Source organism: Xyrauchen texanus, chromosome 33 (genome assembly GCF_025860055.1).
Source record: "Xyrauchen texanus isolate HMW12.3.18 chromosome 33, RBS_HiC_50CHRs, whole genome shotgun sequence".
Lineage (NCBI taxonomy): Eukaryota > Metazoa > Chordata > Actinopteri > Cypriniformes > Catostomidae > Xyrauchen > Xyrauchen texanus.
In genome coordinates, this window is record NC_068308.1 from 39,007,824 (window position 1) to 39,030,876 (window position 23,053).

At 39.8% G+C, this 23,053-nt stretch overlaps 1 protein-coding gene across 8 annotated transcripts in view; it reads right to left on the reverse strand.

Moving 5' to 3' along the window:
- LOC127626511 (calcium-activated potassium channel subunit alpha-1-like) overlaps window positions 1–23,053 on the reverse strand; it is a 114,510-nt gene that overhangs the window by 14,975 nt on the left and 76,482 nt on the right. For 2 of the 8 annotated variants that reach the window (XM_052102338.1, XM_052102340.1), the window contains exons 12-24: window positions 22,884–22,966; window positions 19,840–19,909; window positions 19,539–19,694; window positions 19,349–19,458; window positions 17,301–17,369; window positions 13,741–13,827; window positions 13,556–13,632; window positions 12,004–12,177; window positions 9,372–9,465; window positions 3,177–3,300; window positions 2,863–3,087; window positions 1,254–1,446; window positions 1,056–1,169 (exon numbers count right to left, since the gene is read on the reverse strand). In XM_052102338.1, coding sequence (XP_051958298.1) covers window positions 1,056–1,169; window positions 1,254–1,446; window positions 2,863–3,087; window positions 3,177–3,300; window positions 9,372–9,465; window positions 12,004–12,177; window positions 13,556–13,632; window positions 13,741–13,827; window positions 17,301–17,369; window positions 19,349–19,458; window positions 19,539–19,694; window positions 19,840–19,909; window positions 22,884–22,966 — 1,576 coding nt within the window. Of the gene's footprint in view, window positions 1–1,055; window positions 1,170–1,253; window positions 1,447–2,862; window positions 3,088–3,176; window positions 3,301–9,371; window positions 9,469–11,029; window positions 11,063–12,003; window positions 12,178–13,555; window positions 13,633–13,740; window positions 13,828–17,300; window positions 17,370–19,348; window positions 19,459–19,538; window positions 19,695–19,839; window positions 19,910–22,883; window positions 22,967–23,053 lie in introns of all 8 variants that reach the window. The other 6 variants (XM_052102343.1, XM_052102342.1, XM_052102336.1 and 3 more) reach the window with 5 other exon arrangements.

Sequence of the window (23,053 nt, forward strand, 5' to 3'; positions counted from 1 at the left end):
GTTACCACACCAACTAGGAATCAGATTGGCTAATTATTTGAGCATCTAGTTGCCAAAACAAGTTACCACACCAACTAGGAATCAGATTGGCTAATTATTTGAGCATCTAGTTGCCAAAACAAGTTACCACACCAACTAGGAATCAGATTGGCTAATTATTTGAGCAACTAGTTGCCAAAACAAGTTACCACACCAACTAGGAATCAGATTGGCTAATTATTTGAGCAACTAGTTGCCAAAACAAGTTACCACACCAACTAGGAATCAGATTGGCTAATTATTTGAGCATCTAGTTGCCAAAACAAGTTACCACACCAACTAGGAATCAGATTGGCTAATTATTTGAGCAACTAGTTGCCAAAACAAGTTACCACACCAACTAGGAATCAGATTGGCTAATTATTTGAGCAACTAGTTGCCAAAACAAGTTACCACACCAACTAGGAATCAGATTGGCTAATTATTTGAGCAACTAGTTGCCAAAACAAGTTACCACACCAACTAGGAATCAGATTGGCTAATTATTTGAGCATCTAGTTGCCAAAACAAGTTACCACACCAACTAGGAATCAGATTGGCTAATTATTTGAGCAACTAGTTGCCAAAACAAGTTACCACACCAACTAGGAATCAGATTGGCTAATTATTTGAGCAACTATTACAAAAACTGCCAGTTACTCCAGCAACTAATTACCAAAGCAACTAGTAATCAAAATGGTCATTAATTTGAGCAACTGTTACTCCAGCAACTAGTTACCAAAACATCCAGTTACCACAGCAACTAACAAATCAAAATCGGATGTTATTTCAGTGACCAAAACAAAACAACCAGTCGTTATTCCAAACTAGTTAACACAACTGCCAGTTACTAAAAAAAATAGTTACTATACCTAATCAACCAATTACTTGTCATTAATTTTTATTAACTACTAGTTAATAAAAATACATTTAAATTCCAGTTATTTCAGCAACTAGTTAGCGACATTACCAGTTGCTACAGTATGTGTAAATATTTTTTTGTAAAATGTATCTCTGCCAGAGGTGTATCATCTCACCGAGTTCTGTGATGATGGGAATATTTGCTCCTGTCGTAATGGACGGCTGCCGGACCAATCCATGTACAGGACTGTTCTCTGGAGAGGAGCGATCCATCCCAGGAGGAGTGAAACCTGGAACAGAAGATTCATTAATACATTATCTATCTGTCTATCTGTACTGTCTGAATCTGTTCTACTGTACATGTGTTACAGTACCTTGAGAGTTTGCCTGCAGAACACCGATGCTGTCATCAAACAGCATTGACTTGATGTTGAGAGACGCCAGAATACATTCCTTATCCTGGAGAGACACATCGTCGATATTGTTCTGATTAGCTGACAGAATGACGCACATCTCACACAAGTTAATGTTGACAGCTCTCAGATCAGCACGGCTCAGTGGAGTGCCCTAAAAAACACAAAAACAATGACAGACTTCAGAAAAAGGCAAATGACATGGAATGGCATCATTGCTTTAATATTAGACCTTTCCATTGATAGTTGGAAGAGGTGCTGCATGTTATATATCATGATATATTTATTCTGGCTGAAAATTCAAAGAATTAAAATATTATATTAAATATATGTACTGCAGTATAGCAAATGTATGACAAAATTAATAAATATTTTACCAGTGATGCTTATTTTTGGGCTGGATCTATTGTACAACGTTTTCAATTAAAAGTCATTTTGATATTTTTTTTAGGGGCTTCATGTCAAAGTGGTGTAACTGTCCAGAGACAGTAAAAAAAAAAGTATCATTAAATTCTTGAAACTTTCCCTAAAAATAAAAAAGACGTGAAACACTGAGTGTGTAGGCACCTATTGTATTTGTTAGTGACCATTGAAGTCTATGGCTGCCCATAGAACCGTACATGGGTAAATAGTTATGAAATTTGGCACACTGATAGAGGACACTCTGAACTGCAAATGACCCAAATTTGAGGTCTCTAACTACAACACTCTAGCGCCACCAACTGTTGAACGATACCCAATTTTACCATGTTGGCCATTTTGGGCATCAGCCATTAAGAATTTTGACATAAAATGCTGTATTTTATAATAACATTGGCGTAGGGTAACAAAACTTTGTATGCATCATCAGCACTATGTCCTGAGGGCACCTACCAATTTTGGGGCCAGCGCCACCTTGTGGTCAAAAATTATAATGAAATGTTTAAAAATGCTTGTAATATTTCATTCATTTTGACCTATCGTCCTGTGACTGCTCTCTAAAGATTCTTTGGGTCATGCTGAGTACAGTGATACCCAATTTTCCATGGTCGGCCAAAATTCCTGTCTGCCATTTTGAATATAACTCCTCCTAAACTATAAGTTTACTGATTTGCATGACATTTGGCATGTTTCATCTAGGGAAACTCACGTCAAAAATGTATCAAAAGCTTCTCGAATAGCACACCAACGAATTTGATGGCAAGTCGTCAAAAAGCATATGAGGATGTATCTCTGCAACGCATTGTGTGTGTTATTATGACCACACTCTGGCCTCACCATGTACATTTGGTGACTGTGCAACCTATTGGTCAAATGTATAATTAATTGTACTTTAATTTGAACAATTCTACCAATGTTTTATGTTGCTATTGTTATAGTCATAATCAGTGATGTCCAGTGACACTTCCGTGCATGCATACATTGGTGAGTTTGGCCCCATAATTGCTGGTTGCAGCTATATTTATGTTTTACATTTGAAAAACTTGCTACCAAATTCAAGTCAGGTGGTGAAACCAACATGCAGGTCACCATTTTGTTGTTATGTGACAAAAAATAAAGGACGACCCCTTTATGACTGTGCTGCACTCACGGGTAAGATGGAGACTTTGGGGAAGTTGTGTAGTGTCTCCCACTCTCTCTTTAGGTACTCCAGAGAACCCACAAACACGATGGGCTTCAGCTCGTGGTAGTGGAAGTTACTGGCTCTCAGAGGCATCACCAGGTTACGAAGACCAATCAGGGCAGACTTTACATCCCCAAATATACAAACCACCACATGACCACTCAAAACGGTCATCGCTGCCTCGCTCCTCGTCTGAGAGGAAAATACAGGAAAATAAAATAAAAAAAACCTTATTATCTGTTATCTGATGGATGTGTCTCTTTAAGAGGAGTTCAACTTACCAGGGTAACATTTTCTATGTCTTTTGACGGGCACCAGTGGAACATTCCAGTGGAATCATATTTCTTAATATTCTCATCCATTGTTTCCATTTGATCATGTCCTGTGACTAACAACGGGTCATGCCTGAAGAAAAAAAGAAAAATGAAATGTATAACAATATATACAAGATCAATTATATTTCTCGGTCTTCATAAATCTGAATTTTCTAGAAATGAATTGAATTGTGGACAGCACAAGCTTTATTACAGGACGTGTTTGAGAACAGGGGTGTAAGGGAGATAAGGGGTCTTATGGCTTTTGGTTTCAGCAGCCTGTCAGAAAGCTTCCATCCATCACCCACCATTTTCTGTTATGACTTTATTCTCAATCTCTCTACGCTCCATCATTAGACCATTAGAGGACAGAACTGTGCTCTAGTCAGCTCTCTTCACTTCCTGCAGCTCTCGGTCCATCAAATGTAATGCTCGATGTGACAGTATAACGTGGTGAGCACCATGAGAGACGCCTGCTGTCAGAGGAGCAAATGGACACGTACCACAGGCTGGCACATAAATATATATAAACACACCGATCAGCCACAACTTTAAAATTGTTGGTGCCAGATGGGCTGGTTTGAGTATTTCTGGGATTTTCACACACAACAGTCTCTAGAATTTACTCAGAATGGTGCCAAAAACAAAAAACATCCAGTGAGCGGCAGTTCTGTGGATGGAAACCTCTTGTTGATGAGAGAGGTCAACAGAGAATGGCCAGACTGGTTCAAACTGATAAAGTCTACAATAACTCAGATAACCACTCTGTACAATTGTGCTGAGGAGAATATCATCTCTGAATGGTTGGCGCTGTTTTGGTGGCACCTACACAATATTAGGTATATGATTTATTATGTAGCTTGCCATTTATTCATCGTCACTATTTTCCATGATAAATTTATGTTTACGGTAGTTCTGATCTTCACCATATACAAGTACAAGACCCGAGTGAGACACACTCTCTCTCTCCTGACCACTATGAGCAGATTAGCCAGCGATTGATTTTCTGTTTGCAGGGAACGTATAAATATGTTAAGCATTGACAAATCAACCCCTTGAGAGTATCAAATAGAGCGAGTGAGAGTGTTTGCTGAAACATTAAACGCTGTTTTACTGTTTTATTCTGAGTCTGTATAAATGTGCTGTCAATGATGGACTGATGGAGTGAGATCTGATGTCACATCTAATTATGCTCATCTCTCACACAGACAGCAGCTTACATTCAACCATAACATTTCACTGTAACATCTCACTTAACATTTCACCATAACATCTTAGCATAACATCTCACCGTTGCATGTAACTATAACATTTAATCATAACATTCAACCATAACATTTCACCATAACATCTCACCATTGCATGTAACTATAACATTTAATCATAACATTCAACCATAACATTTCACTATAACATCTCACCATTGCATGTAACTATAACATTTAATCATAACATTCAACCATTACATTTCACTATAACATCTCACCATTGCATGTAACTATAACATTTAATCATAACATTCAACCATTACATTTCACCATAACATCTCACCATTGCATGTAACTATAACATTTAATCATAACCTTCAACCATAACATTTCACTATAACATCTCACCATTGCATGTAACTATAACATTTAATCATAACATTCAACCATTACATTTCACCATAACATCTCACCATTGCATGTAACTATAACATTTAATCATAACATTTCACCATTGCATGTAACTATAACATTTAATCATAACCTTCAACCATAACATTTCACTATAACATCTCACCATTGCATGTAACTATAACATTTAATCATAACATTCAACCATTACATTTCACCATAACATCTCACCATTGCATGTAACTATAACATTTAATCATAACATTCTACCATAACATTTCACCATAACATCTCACCATTGCATGTAACTATAACATTTAATCATAACATTCAACCATAACATTTCACCATAACATCTCACCATTGCATGTAACTATAACATTTAATCATAACATTCAACCATAACATTTCACCATTGCATGTAACTATAACATTTAATCATAACCTTCAACCATAACATCTCACATAAAATGTAACCATAACATTCAACCATAGTATCTCACTATAACATTCAGCCATAACATTTCATCATAATAGTCATCTATAATATTTCACCAAACCATCTTAACATAGTTCAATCGTAACATCTTACCATAACATTTCATCATTACATGTCACTATAACATTTCATTACAACCTCCAACCATAACTTTTCACAGTGACATCTCACATAAAATGTAACCAAATCATTCAACCATAGCAGTTCACCATAAAATTCAACCATAACATCTTACCATAATATCTCACCATTGCATGTCAATATAACATTTCATTATAACCTTCAACCATAACATCTCACATAAAATGTAACCATAACATTCAGCCATAACATTTCATCATAATATTCATCTATAATATTTCACCAAACCATCTTAACATAGTTCAATCGTAACATCTTACTATAACATTTCATCATTACATGTCACTATAACATTTCACCATGAAATCTCAAATAATATTTAACCATAACATTCTTCCACAGCATTTTACCATAACATTCAGCCAGAACATTTCAATACAACAGTCAATAATAACATCTCACCATAACATTCAGCCAAGTCATGCTGCAGTTAAAATTAGGCTTGCTTGAGCATTAAGTGTCGTTTCAAGTTCTGGCTTTCGTGCGTGGACGTGTTTTTAAAACGTAATTTGGTATTACTAGTTATCTGCGACATAATGTATGATGCCCAAAGGCATAGGGTGTCTTATTCATTGTGAAACTGTGTTTTCTTAATGGCATGAATCACACCGAAGGCCTAAAATGCACGTCCCGCCACTGCAGTCAACATTACATCTCATCATAACAATAGTCTCCCAAAAAATCAAAAGAACAAAAATACAAATATATGGTTTATGGACAATGTGGTATAATTTTGGGCCATTTGTTTGAATTTAAGGCTATTATTGTTTACTTTTGTTCAATACAAAGTGTTGTTCCTATATTGGGTCGACAATGGAAAATCTGGGTCCCGAAGCAAAACCAGTTGAGAATCACTGGTATACAAAAGGACAGACAGATGAGACCAAACCCAAGTACCGACCCTGTTCTTGTTGTTCAGTCATATAACCCAACTGACATGCTTTCTATATCAGTGAGATCCAGTCTGCTCCTGATTACTAATTCATTGGAGCCTGCGGTTGCTTAAGGCTGCACTAACCACAGCTGATTCACAACACCACAATGTTTTCTGATGCTTGTACAAGCAAATGAAGCCTGAGGCTACTACAACTGTGCAGGGTATGAAACGGCTCCTTGCATGCTCTTATCCGGCTGGTGTTTGTGTTCTTTATATAGAGACAATAGAAGCAATCATATCTCCGGTCAGAAGCTAGCTGCTAAATTAAAGAAACACTGTCCTGAGTGTTTAATCTCATTGGGGTATGTACGGGAGTGACAACCGAGTTCCAATAGTACAAGTGATGCTCGCTTTTATGAGACCCACTAATTACAGTTTTATATATTATTAATAAATATATGGCATTATTTGATGTGGTCTATTTCCCTCTATCCCTTTTGTTATTAATTACTGTCCGTATAGTATAAATCGTTTCTGCTTGCCATCTTGATAAAGTATTCAGAAGATATTATTCTCATTCCATCATTCTGTATTAATGGCTTTTATTAATTCAGTAGCAGCTCTTTCATAAGTCAAAATCAATAAATGGATGTTTAATTCCCTTAGACAGGATAAAAGGTAGGTACTTGGAGTTAAAAGCAGTGCACGGTGTTGGGCAGTGCTAAGTGCGGGCGGGACTCTGAGGCATTTGGGCTGTAGAACTGTAGCCTGGGGCAACAGAGACTGATCCTGGCCTGTTATTGGCTGAAGCTGTCGTCTGTGTCACCAAAGCAGTTTTATGAATATGCAAGACTGTCCTGCATCCTCTAAAACACACATGCACGCACACACACCCATGTGTTTGTGCGGTGTTTGATGTAGAATACAGAATTTTTATTTTATTATATATATATATTTTAAATTTACATTTACATTTATGCATTTGGGAGACGCTTTTATCCAAAGCGACTTACAGTGCACTTATTACAGGGACAATCCCCCCGGAGCAACCTGGAGTTAAGTGCCTTGCTCAAGGGCCCAACAGTGGCATCTTGGTGGTGCTGGGGCTTGAACCCCCGACCTTCTGGTCAGTAACCCTGAGCCTCAACAACTGAGCCACCACTGCCCCAATAATGCTCATGTGCCCCCCCCCCATGCAAAAGTTGCCACCATTATGTTGATGGTCATTGCTATGCGGTTGCTAAGGTGTTTTGAGTTTGTTTTGTGCATTTCTATGCGGTTGCTAGGGTTTCTTTTTAGGGTTTTTTGTGCATATCTATGCAGTTGCTAAGGTGTTTTGAGTTTTTTTTTTTGTGCATTTCTATGTGGTTGCTAAGGTGTCTTGAGGTTTTTTTGTGCATTTCTATGCAGTTGCTAAGGTGTTTTGAGTTTTTTTGTGCATTTCTATGCGGTTGCTAAGGTGTCGAGGTTTTTTTGTGCATTTCTATGCAGTTGCTAAGGTGTTTTGAGTTTTTTTGTGCATTTCTATGCGGTTGCTAAGGTGTTTTGAGTTTGTTTGTGCATTTCTATGCGGTTGCTAAGGTGTCTTGAGGTTTTTTGTGCATTTCTATGCAGTTGCTAAGGTGTTTTGAGTTTTTTTGTGCATTTCTATGCGGTTGCTAAGGTGTCTTGAGGTTTTTTTGTGCATTTATATGCAGTTGCTAAGGTGTTTTGAGTTTTTTTGTGCATTTCTATGCAGTTGCTAAGGTGTCGAGGTTTTTTTGTGCATTTCTATGCAGTTGCTAAGGTGTCTTGAGGTTTTTTTTGTGCATTTCTATGCAGTTGCTAAGGTGTTTTGAGTTTTTTTTGTGCATTTATATGCAGTTGCTAAGGTGTTTTGAGTTTTTTTGTGCTATTCTATGCAGTTGCTAAGATGTTTTGAGTTTTTTTTGTGCATTTCTATGCAGTTGCTAAGGTGTTTTGAGTTTTTTTTTGTGCATTTCTATGCAGTTGCTAGGGTTTTTTGAGGGTTTTTTGTGCATATCTATGCAGTTGCTAAGGTGTTTTGAGTTTTTTTTGTGCATTTCTATGTGGTTGCTAAGGTGTTTTGAGTTTTTTTTTTTGTGCATTTCTATGTGGTTGCTAAGGTGTTTTGAGTTTTTTTTTTGTGCATTTCTATGCGGTTGCTAGGGTTTTTTGTGCATTTCTATGCAGTTGCTAAGGTGTTTTGAGTTTTTTTTTTGGTGCATTTCTATGCGGTTGCTAGGGTTTTTTGTGCATTTCTATGCAGTTGCTAAGGTGTTTTGAGTTTTTGTTTGTGCATTGTATTAGTAGACTCTCATAGTATTTGAGAGTCTACTAATACATTAAATCCCCACAATTACATGAATATACCTCAGGTTAAATATGTGTCATATGGCATTTGTTGTCAAGTGTAACTACGTGAGTTATATATGGTTTATTATTATTGCACTTAGGTATTGCAGTGCTTCTTGAAATCCAGCGTTGTCTGAACATGAAGCGTACACCGTTTACCCAAGCAGCTCTGCATCTAGCCGTGGTTCTGTTGAAGCTGGAGTCAGTCCAAAGAGATCATTAAAGGGATAGTTCACCCAAAAATCTGTCATCATTTACTCACCCAGAAGTTGTTCCAAACCTGTACACATTTCTTTGTTCCGCTGAACACAAAGGAAGATATTGTCAACTAGATTGCACAACCTTAAAGCCCAGGGTTGCCCCCAGCAGTCAAGAGCCCCCAGGTGGTCAAGGGCCCCTGGACACTGGCCCCATTGGCCCGGTCAGTAATCCGTCCCTGATCAAAATGACATCCCGTAAAAGCCTGAATCGTGGCACCATGTTTTTTAAGGTACATTTCTGGCAACCACAGCTTCTGCTATTTTACCGTACATTTTTGGGGGGGGGTTTCAGAATGTTATTATACTGTTGCTATGTGGTTGCTAGGTTGTTCCGAGTGCTTATTAACAAGCAGAAACACACACACACACACACACACACACACACACACACAGGCAAATTGTTTATCTTACCTGATTACTTTGTGCGAGCTGGTGGGCGAGTTTCTCATCCCTCCGTTACGTTGTTTTTTCTTGGGTGACAGAGCGGACAGCTGATCTTCCTCCACTACTGAAACATCAGCAAGAGTGTGACACACTACAACACTTATTTACTTATAAACAGCCATCACAAAGCAAGCAAACACACACACACACACACTAACACACACACACACACACACACACACACACACACAGAGAGTGGATGAAATGTACAGACAGGAAAGGCAAGAAAAGAGTAAGAGTAAGGACAAATGTTTGAGTAGTTTGAGCAGCTCTTTCCCAGACTACCCTGTTTAGATCAGCGTTAGTTTCTCACACAACAATGAGCAAATGAAGATCAATTATTTCCAGGATCTGTTCTGGAGTTACGACACAACTCTGAATGTATTGCATTGCACTTGGTAGACTCCCTTTGATGATTTAAACCATGTATTTAGTTGCAATTTCTAAAAAGGTTAAAGTTGCATGTTATTTTTGGACCCTGCTTCAAACCACGGCAACCGTATTATAGTTCGGCTCAGATATGCAAACACAGACTTTCCGTTAATTACCGCAGGATGGATAGTTGAGTATTTCAGAACTCTGTTAGTTCACATGCTTTTGTCACAATGCCAGGCAGAGTCTTACAGAGTCTTACAGAGTCTGTGCTGACTGATGCTGGAGGTCGAGCTGTGCCTGGAATCATATCTGTATTTAACGGGCAGACTGCATGCCCGATGCAATCGGTTGGCATGAGAGCCCATTTCTTTGCTCGTGCCACCTTGGTGCAGCTCTCTAGCGCTGGCGAGACTGAGTCTGGGCAGGCACGAGGTGGAGGGCGACAGCAGACTCCCTTTACGGTTATTTACTAAAGGCACTGTCACTCGGATCTCTGGCACCGCAGAGGGCACTCTGACTGCGGGCACAGCTCTGTTCTGGGGCTGGAATGTTGGTTTGAGTTCATCATTTACTGTCAGGCAAGAAACATTTATCATCAGACACAAGAGTGAACCAAATTGTATTCTGGGATATCAGAACTGCTTTCAACGACAAATTAATTACACTTATTGTTTACTGTAAACAATTGACAATATACTGTGTTAGTGTTTTAATTAAAGGCACAACTGCACCGTATGCACACCAAATTTCACTTACGGTATTTTTGTATGGCAAGCCATTTTAAGTCAAAATAAAACGTCCAAAAAAAAGTCCAAATTTAGAATAGACTAAATTGACATGAACAGAACAGTGCTGCAGCACCATCTAGTGTTTGGTGTCTGCACAACACATTACTACTCAATACAGTTCTGCTATAGTTTACACACACCTTGCAAATATCTGCAAGATTTAAAATAAACATTCGTTTTTTTTTTTGGGACATAATTTCTGTAGTATGTGCACTATTCACATGGCAAATAAAAATTATGCATTTTTTGTATTATTGCTAAATTAAATTAAAATGATGCATATGTGTATATGTAAACGTATAAGGATAACGGTGTAGCTTTTCTATAGAGGGTATACCAAGATTAATTAATTAATGCACACATGTACATACACCAGACCATGTAACACTCACACAGGGGAATACATGGAAGAGGTTAATTAAAACACAATAGAGTATCATTGGGGGTGCAGGGGTGACTTACTTGATTTGATGTATCCATTATAGTTACTTTTAGCTGAGACAAATGCAAAGACAGCATGAAGTTAAAATGAGACAAGCGGAACAATAAGATGCGCCAGTGAGCATTTGAGCAACACAAGCTAAAGACAAGAGAAATTGCAAATAAATCCCGCTAATGTGCATTCTCCCTAAAATACTGACGCTCTTCAAGCACCCAAATGAAAACTTTTCTCAGGTACTTAAACATGTTTTAAAGTGCACAATGAAACATTGGAGGATTGGCCTATGTGTGTGTTAGCTTGGAGGCTAATATCTTTTTGCAAGTGTCCTTAGCCACTTAAATGTTTGCACACAACCATTGAGAAAACAACAACAAAAGCCAAATTGTCTGCCTAGACAATTCCATACCCCAGCTTAGACCAGCCTAAGAGGTTTTGATGGACTTAGATGGTTTAAGATGGTTTATCTGGTCTCCTAGCCTGGCCAAGCTAGTGTTTACAATGCACAAGTGCCCAAAACCCCTCTAAAACCAGCTTGGCCAGGCTGGGAGACTACCTAATCTTAAACTGGGACCCATCTGTGCTTCATCCCCCTATACAGACATATATAGTTCTATAATCGACTTCCTATAGAAGTGTTAGTAATGTCAAGAGATGTGTTAAATACATCTTACACTCAACAATACTTAATGTTCAGATAAGAACGACTGATTGCCGTTTCATTGCGTAAATATCCATCACAGCTGAAAGTAATCAAAAGAAAATGTTATGCAAAGCCAAATTTAATGCACCACAAATCTAAACTACATTGTTACTACACATTAAACAAACAAACAAACAAAGAAAAAGCATGCAAGAGACCAGCTCTACCAGACAGACACATCAACGAGCAGCAGCCTCCACCAAATCAGATGCCACCCCTACATGGCACTGCACCAGCTAGAGGGCACACACACAGGCAGCGGGCACAGGTGGTATAGGGAAGGCTTTCACTTACAGGAGTGTAAAGTAGCGGTGTTATCATACAGAGAAACAGGAGAGAGGGGGAAGCCACGATGCAGGACCTCCAAGTTACTAGAGACACTTTCTGACATGCACGAGCAGCACCGATCTGCCCCACCGCAAGCTACACAACATGCCAGCCGCATTCTCTTGGAGCCGGATCTCTTGTCTGGGGTCATGGGACGGATGAGAGGAGAATAGGAGGAGGAGCATGTTAAAGGTATTGGGCATAACAGTATGCATTTCCTTAGCAGAAGCTGTATATCGGGAAACTTGAGCGGTCCTAATACATAGCCTTGCGGCACACCTATAGAAAAACGTGACTGTTAACAAGTTATATGCGATTCTGCTATGCCGTAAAATCTTTGACCTTTTTTACTTGCTATATACGAGCTCAAAATGTTCAAATTATGTTTTCATGATTTTTTATGTTTCCTGGAAGTGTCAATTTTTGAGATGCAGGTAAACCATGGAAGTACATACGGTTGAATGAGAACGTGTTTAACAGCCGAGCTCGCGCAACAGTATATTTTTATATAGCGTTGTGCATTGCCACAAACACAAACATAAGTGTCCAGAAAACTGATTTTGTAACTAGTTTCCATGTTAAATTTAATGGAGGGAATATGAGGGTTTTCCAGTGGCTTATATGGTCAAAACGTTTTCCGATTAACACTTTTTATTGATTCCAACAAATGATACGGAAAAGCAAAACGTACACGCACAGAATCAACTTTTAAGTTTCAAGTCTATACTAATATATTAGTATATACTTGTATATTACTAATGAGCAAAACTGTTTGTATATAACGTTGAGGGTGTAAGAACAGTTGTAAGTAAAGTTGTCTCCTGTTGATGATGCGGCGGAGGCCAGTGGGTTGATGGGAGATGTAGTTTTACATTCACACATGCAGCGGGCTCATACAGTAGCATTCTGCATTAACAGAGTCATTACTCACAATACAACACTATCAGAGGGAGGGGGGTGAAAAGATGGTCACAGATCCGCCGCAGCAAGAGAGAGGGAAAATGTGAAATGTGTTGATTTTAATTCAAATAGTTTCGATGTATTTACAGTCTCAGGTGGAGGGGAAAGCCTTGTCTGTTTAGAAGAGGATTAATAATGTTTATGTAAAGTTTGAAGTCAATACATTTGTCATTTTGGAGCTTGACAGCCCCAGTCACCATCCACTTTTATTATACGGAGAAAGCAGCAAGGTTATTATTTAATAATTCACCTTTTCTGTTCCAAGGCAGACTCGCTGACAGCGAGTCAGAATCGTAACTTTTCGATTAAATATTCAATAAATAGTTCTTAAATTTCAATACATCGAGGTTGCAATCAGTGAATAAATATATATAAAATATAATACAATGTGAACATAAATAAGGCACAAAATGCATGAAAATTAACATGATCTATGCCTTGAAATGCTCAAATTTATTGTATTTTTTATGTATTATTTGCAATATTTCATGCTTAATTTTTTTTATAATAAATGCATTTTTTATTCTATAAATATCTATCCTTTGCTTTGAGTACGTACTTCGCTTGCATCCACATTTCTTGATCCGTTTGGGGTCTGTGATGTCATCGTGACAAGCTTTACAGTAGAAAAGTGCCCTAAATGGAGACAAAACATCCATCCATGAGCAGAGATGACGTTTAATTTAAAGCGGTGCATGTAAAAGACAGCACACGCTTTCAAAACAAACTCTATCGTCAGCTAACCTTTTGACCTCTTTGGCATCGCTGGCAATGAAGAATCCAAGTGTGCCCTCCTGCATCTTCACGTGATTCCCCGGGTTAATCAGCGTGCTGCAAAACACAAACAACACTAAACAAACGACAGAATCCGTTTGCACCTCCAAATCATAAATGTTCACTAATGAGATTGATAGAGCTCATAAACCATTAAACAGTCACATGCAGATGATAAATGTAACAAAGCACCAAAAAAAATTCAAGATGCATCAACTGAAGAAAAAAAAGACTATAGAAACTATAATATTTGTTTGCCGAGATAAAGTTTAATATCATGTCTAGACAAACTGCAACCTTTATTATTGTTTTAAAGATAACTCTTGCATGCAAACTTAACCTCGTGCGACCCCGCGTGCACATGCGTGGACGTTGTATTTTGGCTTTGCTATACACAACACATCCTTTAAATGAATAAAAACTGACTGGACATCGTTCACATGACTCTAGACTGTTATTTAAGAGTCACATGACTCAACAACATGACGTTGATTTCCTTGAAGTGCTCCTACGGACGCAGCGCCAATAAAAGTGCCCGTGGTATGAAACATCTTTACATTATTTCATAGAAACCTGTTTGGGTGTAAAGAGGAGAGTCTCTAGTTTCGTTTGATGTGCCGCTTTAAAAAAATCGGTAAATTTTTCGTGCATCAGCGCGCTGATAAACATGATGTCCACATACGTGTACACTGGCACCGAATTTCCTCAAAAGCAGAAAAAAATAGTTATTTTGAATCATTTTTAACTCTATGGGTCATTTTGCTTCATTTCAATATATATACCTATAACTGTTCTGAGACCAGTGCAGACAGACAGCACGCTGGAGGTTAAGTCATGCACTAAATAGGGTGCAAGGGAGCATCCTATATCTCTCCTATAACTGTTCTGAGACCAGTGCAGACAGACAGCACACTGGAGGTTAAGACATGCACTAAATAGGGAGCATCTTATAGCTCTCATATAACTGTTCTGAGACAAGTGCAGACAGACAGCACACTGGAGGTTAAGTCATTCACTAAATAGGGAGCAAGGGAGCATCCTATAACTGTTCTGAGACCAGTGCAGACAGACAGCACACTAGAGGTTAAGTCATTCACTAAATAGGGAGCAAGGGAGCATCCTATAACTGTTCTGAGACCAGTGCAGACAGACAGCACACTAGAGGTTAAGTCATTCACTAAATAGGGAGCAAGGGAGCATCCTATAACTCTCCTATAACTGTTCTGAGACCAGTGTAGACAGACAGCACACTGCAGGTTAAGTCATTCACTAAATAGGGAGCAAGGGAGCATCCTATAACTGTTCTGAGAACATTGCAGACAGACAGCACACTAGAGGTTAAGTCATTCACTAAATAGGGAGCAAGGGAGCATCCTATAACTCTCCTATAACTGTTCTGAGACCAGTGTAGACAGACAGCACACTGGAGGTCAAGTCATGCACTAAATAGGGAGCAAGGGAGCATCCTATAACTGTTCTGAGACCAGTGCAGACAGACAGCACACTGGAGGTTAAGTCATTCACTAAATAGGGAGCAAGAGAGCATCCTATAACTGTTCTGAGACCAGTGCAGACAGACAGCACACTGGAGGTCAAGTCATGCACTAAATAGGGAGCAAGGGAGCATCCTATAACTCTCCTATAACTGTTCTGAGACCAGTGTAGACAGACAGCACACTGGAGGTTAAGTCATGCACTAAATAGGGAGCAAGGGAGCATCCTTTAACTGTTCTGAGACCAATGCAGACAGCCAGCACACTGGAGGTAAAGTCATTCACTAAATAGGGAGCAAGGGAGCATCCTATAACTCTCCTATAACTTTTCTGAGACCAGTGCAGACAGACAGCACACTGGAGGTTAAGTCATCCACTAAATAGGGAGCAAGGGAGCATCCTATAACTGTTCTGAGACCAGTGCAGACAGACAGCACACTGGAGGTCAAGTCATGCACTAAATAGGGAGCAAGGGAGCATCCTATAACTCTCCTATAACTGTTCTGAGACCAGTGTAGACAGACAGCACACTGGAGGTTAAGTCATGCACTAAATAGGGAGCAAGGGAGCATCCTTTAACTGTTCTGAGACCAATGCAGACAGCCAGCACACTGGAGGTTCAGTCATGCACTAAATAGGGAGCAAGGGTGCATCCTATAACTCTCCTATAACTGTTCTGAGACCAGTGCAGACAGACAGCACACTGGAGGTTAAGTCATGCACTAAATAGGGAGCAAGGGCGCATCCTATAGCTCTCCTATAACTGTTCTGAGACCAGTGCAGACAGACAGCACACTGGAGGTTAAGTCATTCACTAAATAGGGAGCAAGGGAGCATCCTATAACTCTCCTATAACTGTTCTGAGACCAGTGCAGACAGACAGTACACTGGAGGTTAAGTCATTCACTAAATAGGGAGCAAGGGAGCATCCTATAACTCTCCTATAACTGTTCTGAGACCAGTGCAGACAGACAGCACACTGGAGGTTAAGTCATGCACTAAATAGGGAGGAAGGGAGCATCCTATAACTCTCCTATAACTGTTCTGAGACCAGTGCAGACTGACAGCACACTGGAGGTTAAGTCATGCACTAAATAGGGAGCAAGGGAGCATCCTATAGCTCTCCTATAACTGTTCTGAGACCAGTGCAGACAGACAGCACACTGGAGGTTAAGTCATGCACTAAATAGGGAGCAAGGGAGCATCCTATAGCTCTCCTATAACTGTTCTGAGACCAGTGCAGACTGACAGCACACTGGAGGTTAAGTCATGCACTAAATAGGGAGCAAGGGAGCATCCTATAGCTCTCCTATAACTGTTCTGAGACCAGTGCAGACAGACAGCACACTGGAGGTTAAGTCATGCACTAAATAGGGAGCAAGGGCATCCTATAGCTCTCCTATAACTGTTCTGAGACCAGTGCAGACAGACAGCACACTGGAGGTTAAGTCATTCACTAAATAGGGAGCAAGGGAGCATCCTATAACTCTCCTATAACTGTTCTGAGACCAGTGCAGACAGACAGCACACTGGAGGTTAAGTCATGCACTAAATAGGGAGCAAGGGCGCATCCTATAGCTCTCCTATAACTGTTCTGAGACCAGTGCAGACAGACAGCACACTGGAGGTTAAGTCATTCACTAAATAGGGAGCAAGGGAGCATCCTATAGCTCTCCTATAACTGTTCTGAGACCAGTGCAGACAGACAGCACACTGGAGGTTAAGTCATACACTAATTAGGGAGCAAGGGAGCATCCTATAGCTCTCCTATAACTGTCCTGAGACACGAGAGTGAGTACATGATAACGGTATTTTCATTTTTGAGTGAACTATTCCTTTAATGTTAAGCACGCCTCCACTGCATAAATGTGTCATTCTTGATCATAAAATAAAAGATTTGTTCAGCCTAAAATCATTTACACCGTTTACAATAAATGGAATTGAAATACAAGAAGCTTTAAACATCCAGTGGGGTGCAAATGTCTGAAACTGGTTTTAGGATTACATTTTTTTAAAACAAATGAAGAACAGACTGACCTGCTTTCTCTCTGGTCTGATTTATACTCGATGGCAATCAGCAAAAGTTTCAGCTTCACATAACAGAGCCTACAGAGAAATACAAAGTATTATACACTGAAAAAATGATTATGTGGTGAAGTAAATGTAGCAGAAAATATTAAGTACTTTCTACACTGAATAAGTTAGTACAAGCGTTAAAAAGGGTAGTTCACCCAAAAATGCATATTCAGTCATTGTTTACGCACCCCTGTGTTGTTGTAACACCATTTCTGAACACAAAAAGAGAAACTGTGAAGAATTGTTGGGCTCAGTGATGTCACAATGGCAGTTTATGGTGACCACCTCTTCAAGCTTCAAAAGAATGCAAATGTATCATTCAGGAGTCTAATTAATTATTCATGAGACTCATGATTGTCATTCAAATATATAACGAGGTTTGGTGAGAAACAAACTGATATCTGATGCACTATTTAGTGAAAATGTTCACTGACCATTGATCTCCTGTGTGCAGGACTGGACTGGTAATCTGGCATACCCGGGAATTTTCCGGGTGGGCCGACCAGGGGCGGAATGGCCATCGGGGAACCGAGCGGGCCGGTGGGTCGACCACGAGACGTGCTGAATGGGCCGTGATAAGCTAAATTGAGCCGTTGCATTATGCAGAATGGACCACAAAAACGGCGCCACGATATGCAGAAAAGGACAGCAAACAAACAACCCCCCCTAACCCCACCACTCAACAAGATCTGGGATAGTTGCCATGTAAACTCCCGGCCCGATTTCTCTTCCCAGTCCAGCCCTGCCATGTGTGTGTTCAACTGTTCATGCAGCGCCTTCGCGACATTGTGCCGTTCAAGCGAAAAACTTGACAACAGAACACAACTGCACACAAACAGAACTTACTAAACATGTCTGAAGAGCTTGTAGTTGAAGAATTGATGCATTTCTATGCCCAGCCTTATTTTTTGTACGTTTTTGGACCGGTGCCGGTTCACAGTGGACGAAGTTTCCCACGCGATGCTGAAAACAGAAAGCAAGCGATTGATAGAACATACCCGCGACTCGTCACGGATGGTTAGGACAAAAACTCTGATTACTAAAGAAAATATACCTTTTATCGCATGTCGTTAGCCGTCAGGTTAGGACACGGTGTGACTGCGGCTGCCTGTGGCCTCATCTATGAGTACTTCTTTAAAAAAAAAGGCTGGGCATAGAAATGCATCAATTCTTCAACTACAAACTCTTCAGATATGTTTAGTGAGTTCTGTTCTCTGTTTTGTGTGCAGCTGTGTGCAGGACCTGTTTTTAGATAAACAAAACGAGTTTTCGCTTGAACGCCCCAATGTCGCGAGGGGTCCGCGTGAACTGCTGCTCTCGTGTCCTATCATGAACACACACAGGAGATCAACGGTCAGTGAACATTTTCCCTAAATAATACGTTACATTTCAGTTTGTTTCTCATCAAATCTTATCGTATACTTTCATAACAATCATGAGTCTCATGAATAATTAATTAGACGCCTGAATTATACATTTGCATTCTTTTGAAGCTTGAAGAGGTGGTCACCATAAACTGCCATTGTGACATCACTGAGCACAACAATTCTTCACAGTTTCTCCCTTTGTGTTCAGAAATAGAAAGTAAGTCATATAGTGTTACAACAACATAGAAGTGAGTGAACACTGACTGAATTTTCATTTTTGGGTGAACGAATCCTTCAGGCTTACAAATGTCATGTGGAACATGATTAAACATGTATTTGTAAGGAACATGGCATGTTTTAATAGTGAGTCCATTTTCACATTTTACTAAGTTTTAGTACCATCTATATCATATTATTGTCATATTTTTAAGTATAGGTAGGGTTGGGAATCATAAGGAATTGAACCATCCTGATTCCGGTTTATTAATGGATCCATTCATAATTGTTTTAGTCTTTTAAGGAAGTCATAATTGGTCCTAATCATATCCTTAAAAATAAAGCTATTATTAACAGGCTCATAAGAGTCATTTGTTTGTGAATTGGTCAGACTTTAGCTGGAGCAAATCACTACAGCATACTTACTCACAAACCGTGGGGAAAGACAAACCCACAAAGGCACTGGACAGATACTCCGTGTACATTTCATTGGCCACTCCCTCTAAATAATACTTCTGCCACGTGTCCTCTTCAATCTAAATGGGGGTGAGAAGGTTTCGTATTCAGTGTTTGAAAGCATTCGTATTTTGCTCCAGCTGCTTGAATGTGGACCGACCTTAATGTAGGACCGCATGGAGAAGAGGTTTGCCAGCATGGTGGACAGACCCTGTGCCAGGCAGCTCTGAGCGATGAAGCCCAACTTCAGCTCGGCCAGACAGATGGCATCATCACCCTCCTTCCAGTTCCAGCTTGGGATGTTGAGAAGGTGAGCCTGGAAACGAGAAGATACGGTTGAGTTCATCTGGGAATGACGACCGAGAGAGATTAAGTACTGTGTATTGTATGGTATTGAGGCAAGCAATGTGTATATCCAGCGGTTTGAGGCTGTAGGTCCCATGTAACATGCAAATTCTCACCTTATTGTGATATTGCAGCATCTGAGTAATGATACGGATCTTTGGATGGTAGTTTTTAATGGATATCACCCTATAAAACACAAAATCACACTTTAAATCAAGAATCCAAAATAAGTTGTTGAATGACGGCAAATGTGATCTCATCTTCATTAAAGTCACATGTGCTTAAGGTAACAACACACAAACAGTTATAATCTTTCATGTCTTTATTGAACACATCCCATTAAGCATTCACAGTGCTGTGGAGAAAGTAAGTGAACCCTTGGATTTAATAAATGGTCGATCCTCCTTTGGCAGCAATAACCTCAATCAAGCCTCTCCGGTAGAGGCGGACCAGACCTGAACAACGTTCAGAAAGAATTTGGGATCATTCTTCCATGCAGAACTGCTTCAGCTCAGACATATTCTTGGGATGTCTGTAGTGAACATCTCTTTTGAGGTCATTCCACAGCATTGGGTTAAGGTCTGGACTGATTGGGACACTCCAAAAGGGGGATTTTCTTTTTTAAAACAATCTGGAGTGGATTTACTTCGATGTCCTGCTGCATCATTCAACTCTACTGAGCTTCAGCTGGTGCACAGCCACCCTGACATTATCCTGTAGGATTTCTTGATAAAGTTGGGAATTACATTTTCCCAATGATGGCAAGTGGTCCAGACCCCAAAGTAGCAAAGTGCCCCAAATCACGACGCTCCCTCCACCATATTTCACTGTTGGGTGATGTTTTTATGTTGGTATGTGGTGCCCTTTTTATGCCATAGATAGTGCTGCATGTTCTTCCCAAACAATTCAACCTTAAGCTGCGTACACACTGCCAGCGACTTTATCGCTGCAGGTCGCCAGTGGCTGGCGGTGAAGTCGCTAGTGGGCGTTCCCACTACTGGTTGCCTAGTAACGTTTATAAATGACATTCACGGATGCCATTCCATTGCTGTTGACAGCGAATCTCTTTTCTTGCCACTAAAAACAAACATTTTGGAGGGAAAAGACTAAATATAAATGGAATCAGTACATAAAATGCTTTATATCAAAGATGAATGAGAAACAAGTCGTGCTGTTTGCCATAGCGGCTGTTTATCTGCGGCGAAAATGCAAATGTCGGTCTGTCTGGGTCCATAAAATCCCCGCGATCTCAGATACACCTTTCCACGCAGTATTTTTCTTTAAAATGTCCTTGTACGTGGGAAGAGACATATCATAGAGCACTGGAAAATTTCTAACAGCAAGAATTAGCCTTTCATCCATCTTTCCGTTACTGCAGGAGAGAGAGAGAGAGAGAGAGAGAGAAGGATCACGTGAGCTCTCCCGTCGTCTCTCCTATTGGCTGTCGCTTCCGTTAGTCGCTCCAAAGTTGAACTTTTCTCAACTTTGTCGCGTCGCTGGACATGCCCACATCTAGCGCCAACGGTCGCGACAGCTCGTGTCGCCGGAAGTCGCTGTGCTCGCATTGAAAATGAATGGTATTGAGTCGCTGTCACGCGCGATGTCGCTGGCAGTGTGTACGCACCTTTAGTTTCATCAGTCCACAAAACATTTCTGCAGTAGTGTTGTGGAGTGTCAAAGGTGGTATTTGGCAAACTTCAGGCTCGCAGCAATGATTTTGTTGGAAAGCAGCGGCTTCCATTGCGCTGTAGAGTAGACTCAAAAACAGAGATGTTAACCAGTTCCAATAATACCTTCAAGTCTTTATCTGTCACTCTAGGGTCCTTTCTTAGCTCATTGATCCTTCTGCGGTGTGTCCTTTGAGTCAACTTGGCTGGACGGCCACTTCTAGTGAGAGTACCTATAGTACTAAAGCATCTCCATTTATAGAGAGTTTGTCTAACTGTGGACAGAAAAATATCTAACGGCCCCTTCTAGTGAGAGTACCTATAGTACTAAATCATCTCCATTTATAGACAGTTTGTCTAACTGTGGACAGATGAATATCTAACAGTCACTTCTAGAGAGAGTACTTATAGTACTAAATCATCTCCATTTATAGACAGTTTGTCTAACTGTGGACAGATGAATATCTAACGGCCACTTCTAGTGAGAGTACCTATAGTACTAAATCATCTCCATTTATAGACAGTTTGTCTAACTGTGGACAGATGAATATCTAACGGCCACTTCTAGTGAGAGTACCTATAGTACTAAATCATCTCCATTTATAGACAGTTTGTCTAACTGTGGACAGATGAATATCTAACGGCCACTTCTAGTGAGAGTACCTATAGTACTAAATCACCTCCATTTATATACAGTTTGTCAAACTGTGGACAGATGAATATCTAACGGCCACTTCTAGTGAGAGTACCTATAGTACTAAATCATCTCCATTTATAGACAGTTTGTCTAACTGTGGACAGATGAATATCTAACGGCCACTTCTAGTGAGAGTACCTATAGTACTAAATCACCTCCATTTATATACAGTTTGTCAAACTGTGGACAGATGAATATCTAACGGCCACTTCTAGAGAGAGTACCTATAGTACTAAATCATCTCCATTTATAGACAGTTTGTCTAACTGTGGACAGATGAATATCTAACGGCCACTTCTAGTGAGAGTACCTATAGTACTAAATCATCTCCATTTATAGTCAGTTTGTCAAACTGTGGACAGATGAATATCTAAACTCTTCCAGATAACTTTCTAACCCTTTCCAGCTTTATGCAAAGCAATAATTCATGATCATAGGTCTTCTGAGATCTCTTGGTCCACGTCAGCAGACACTTCTTGTGAATTGCAAACTCAAAATGTTTGAGTGCTTTTTATAAGTCAAAGTAGCTCTAACCCACACCTCCAATCTCCTTTCATTAATCTGATGCCAGGTTTGCCAACTCCTGAATCTAATTAATTTTTTTTGACATCAATAGGCTAGGGGTTCACATACTTTTTCCAACTTACCATTTGTGTGTTCTTAGATTAAAAAGATTGTGTTTGTTCATTATTGTAACTTGGATGAAGATCAAACCAGTAAATGCAGGTAATTCCAAAGGTTTCACATACTTATTCTTGCAACTGTTTATATATAAAATTTTGTTTTAAAGTCCTACCTCATGATATTGGACGCGTCCTCCGCATCGGGATCAGCACAATACTTATTGGCTAATATCAGACATGCATCAGCCGACTCGATCTACAAAAACAGACAGAAGCGATGATATTTTGATGAAATCCAAACAAACTTCAAACAGGAAGTAAATAAAGAAACCAAGAAGCCAAA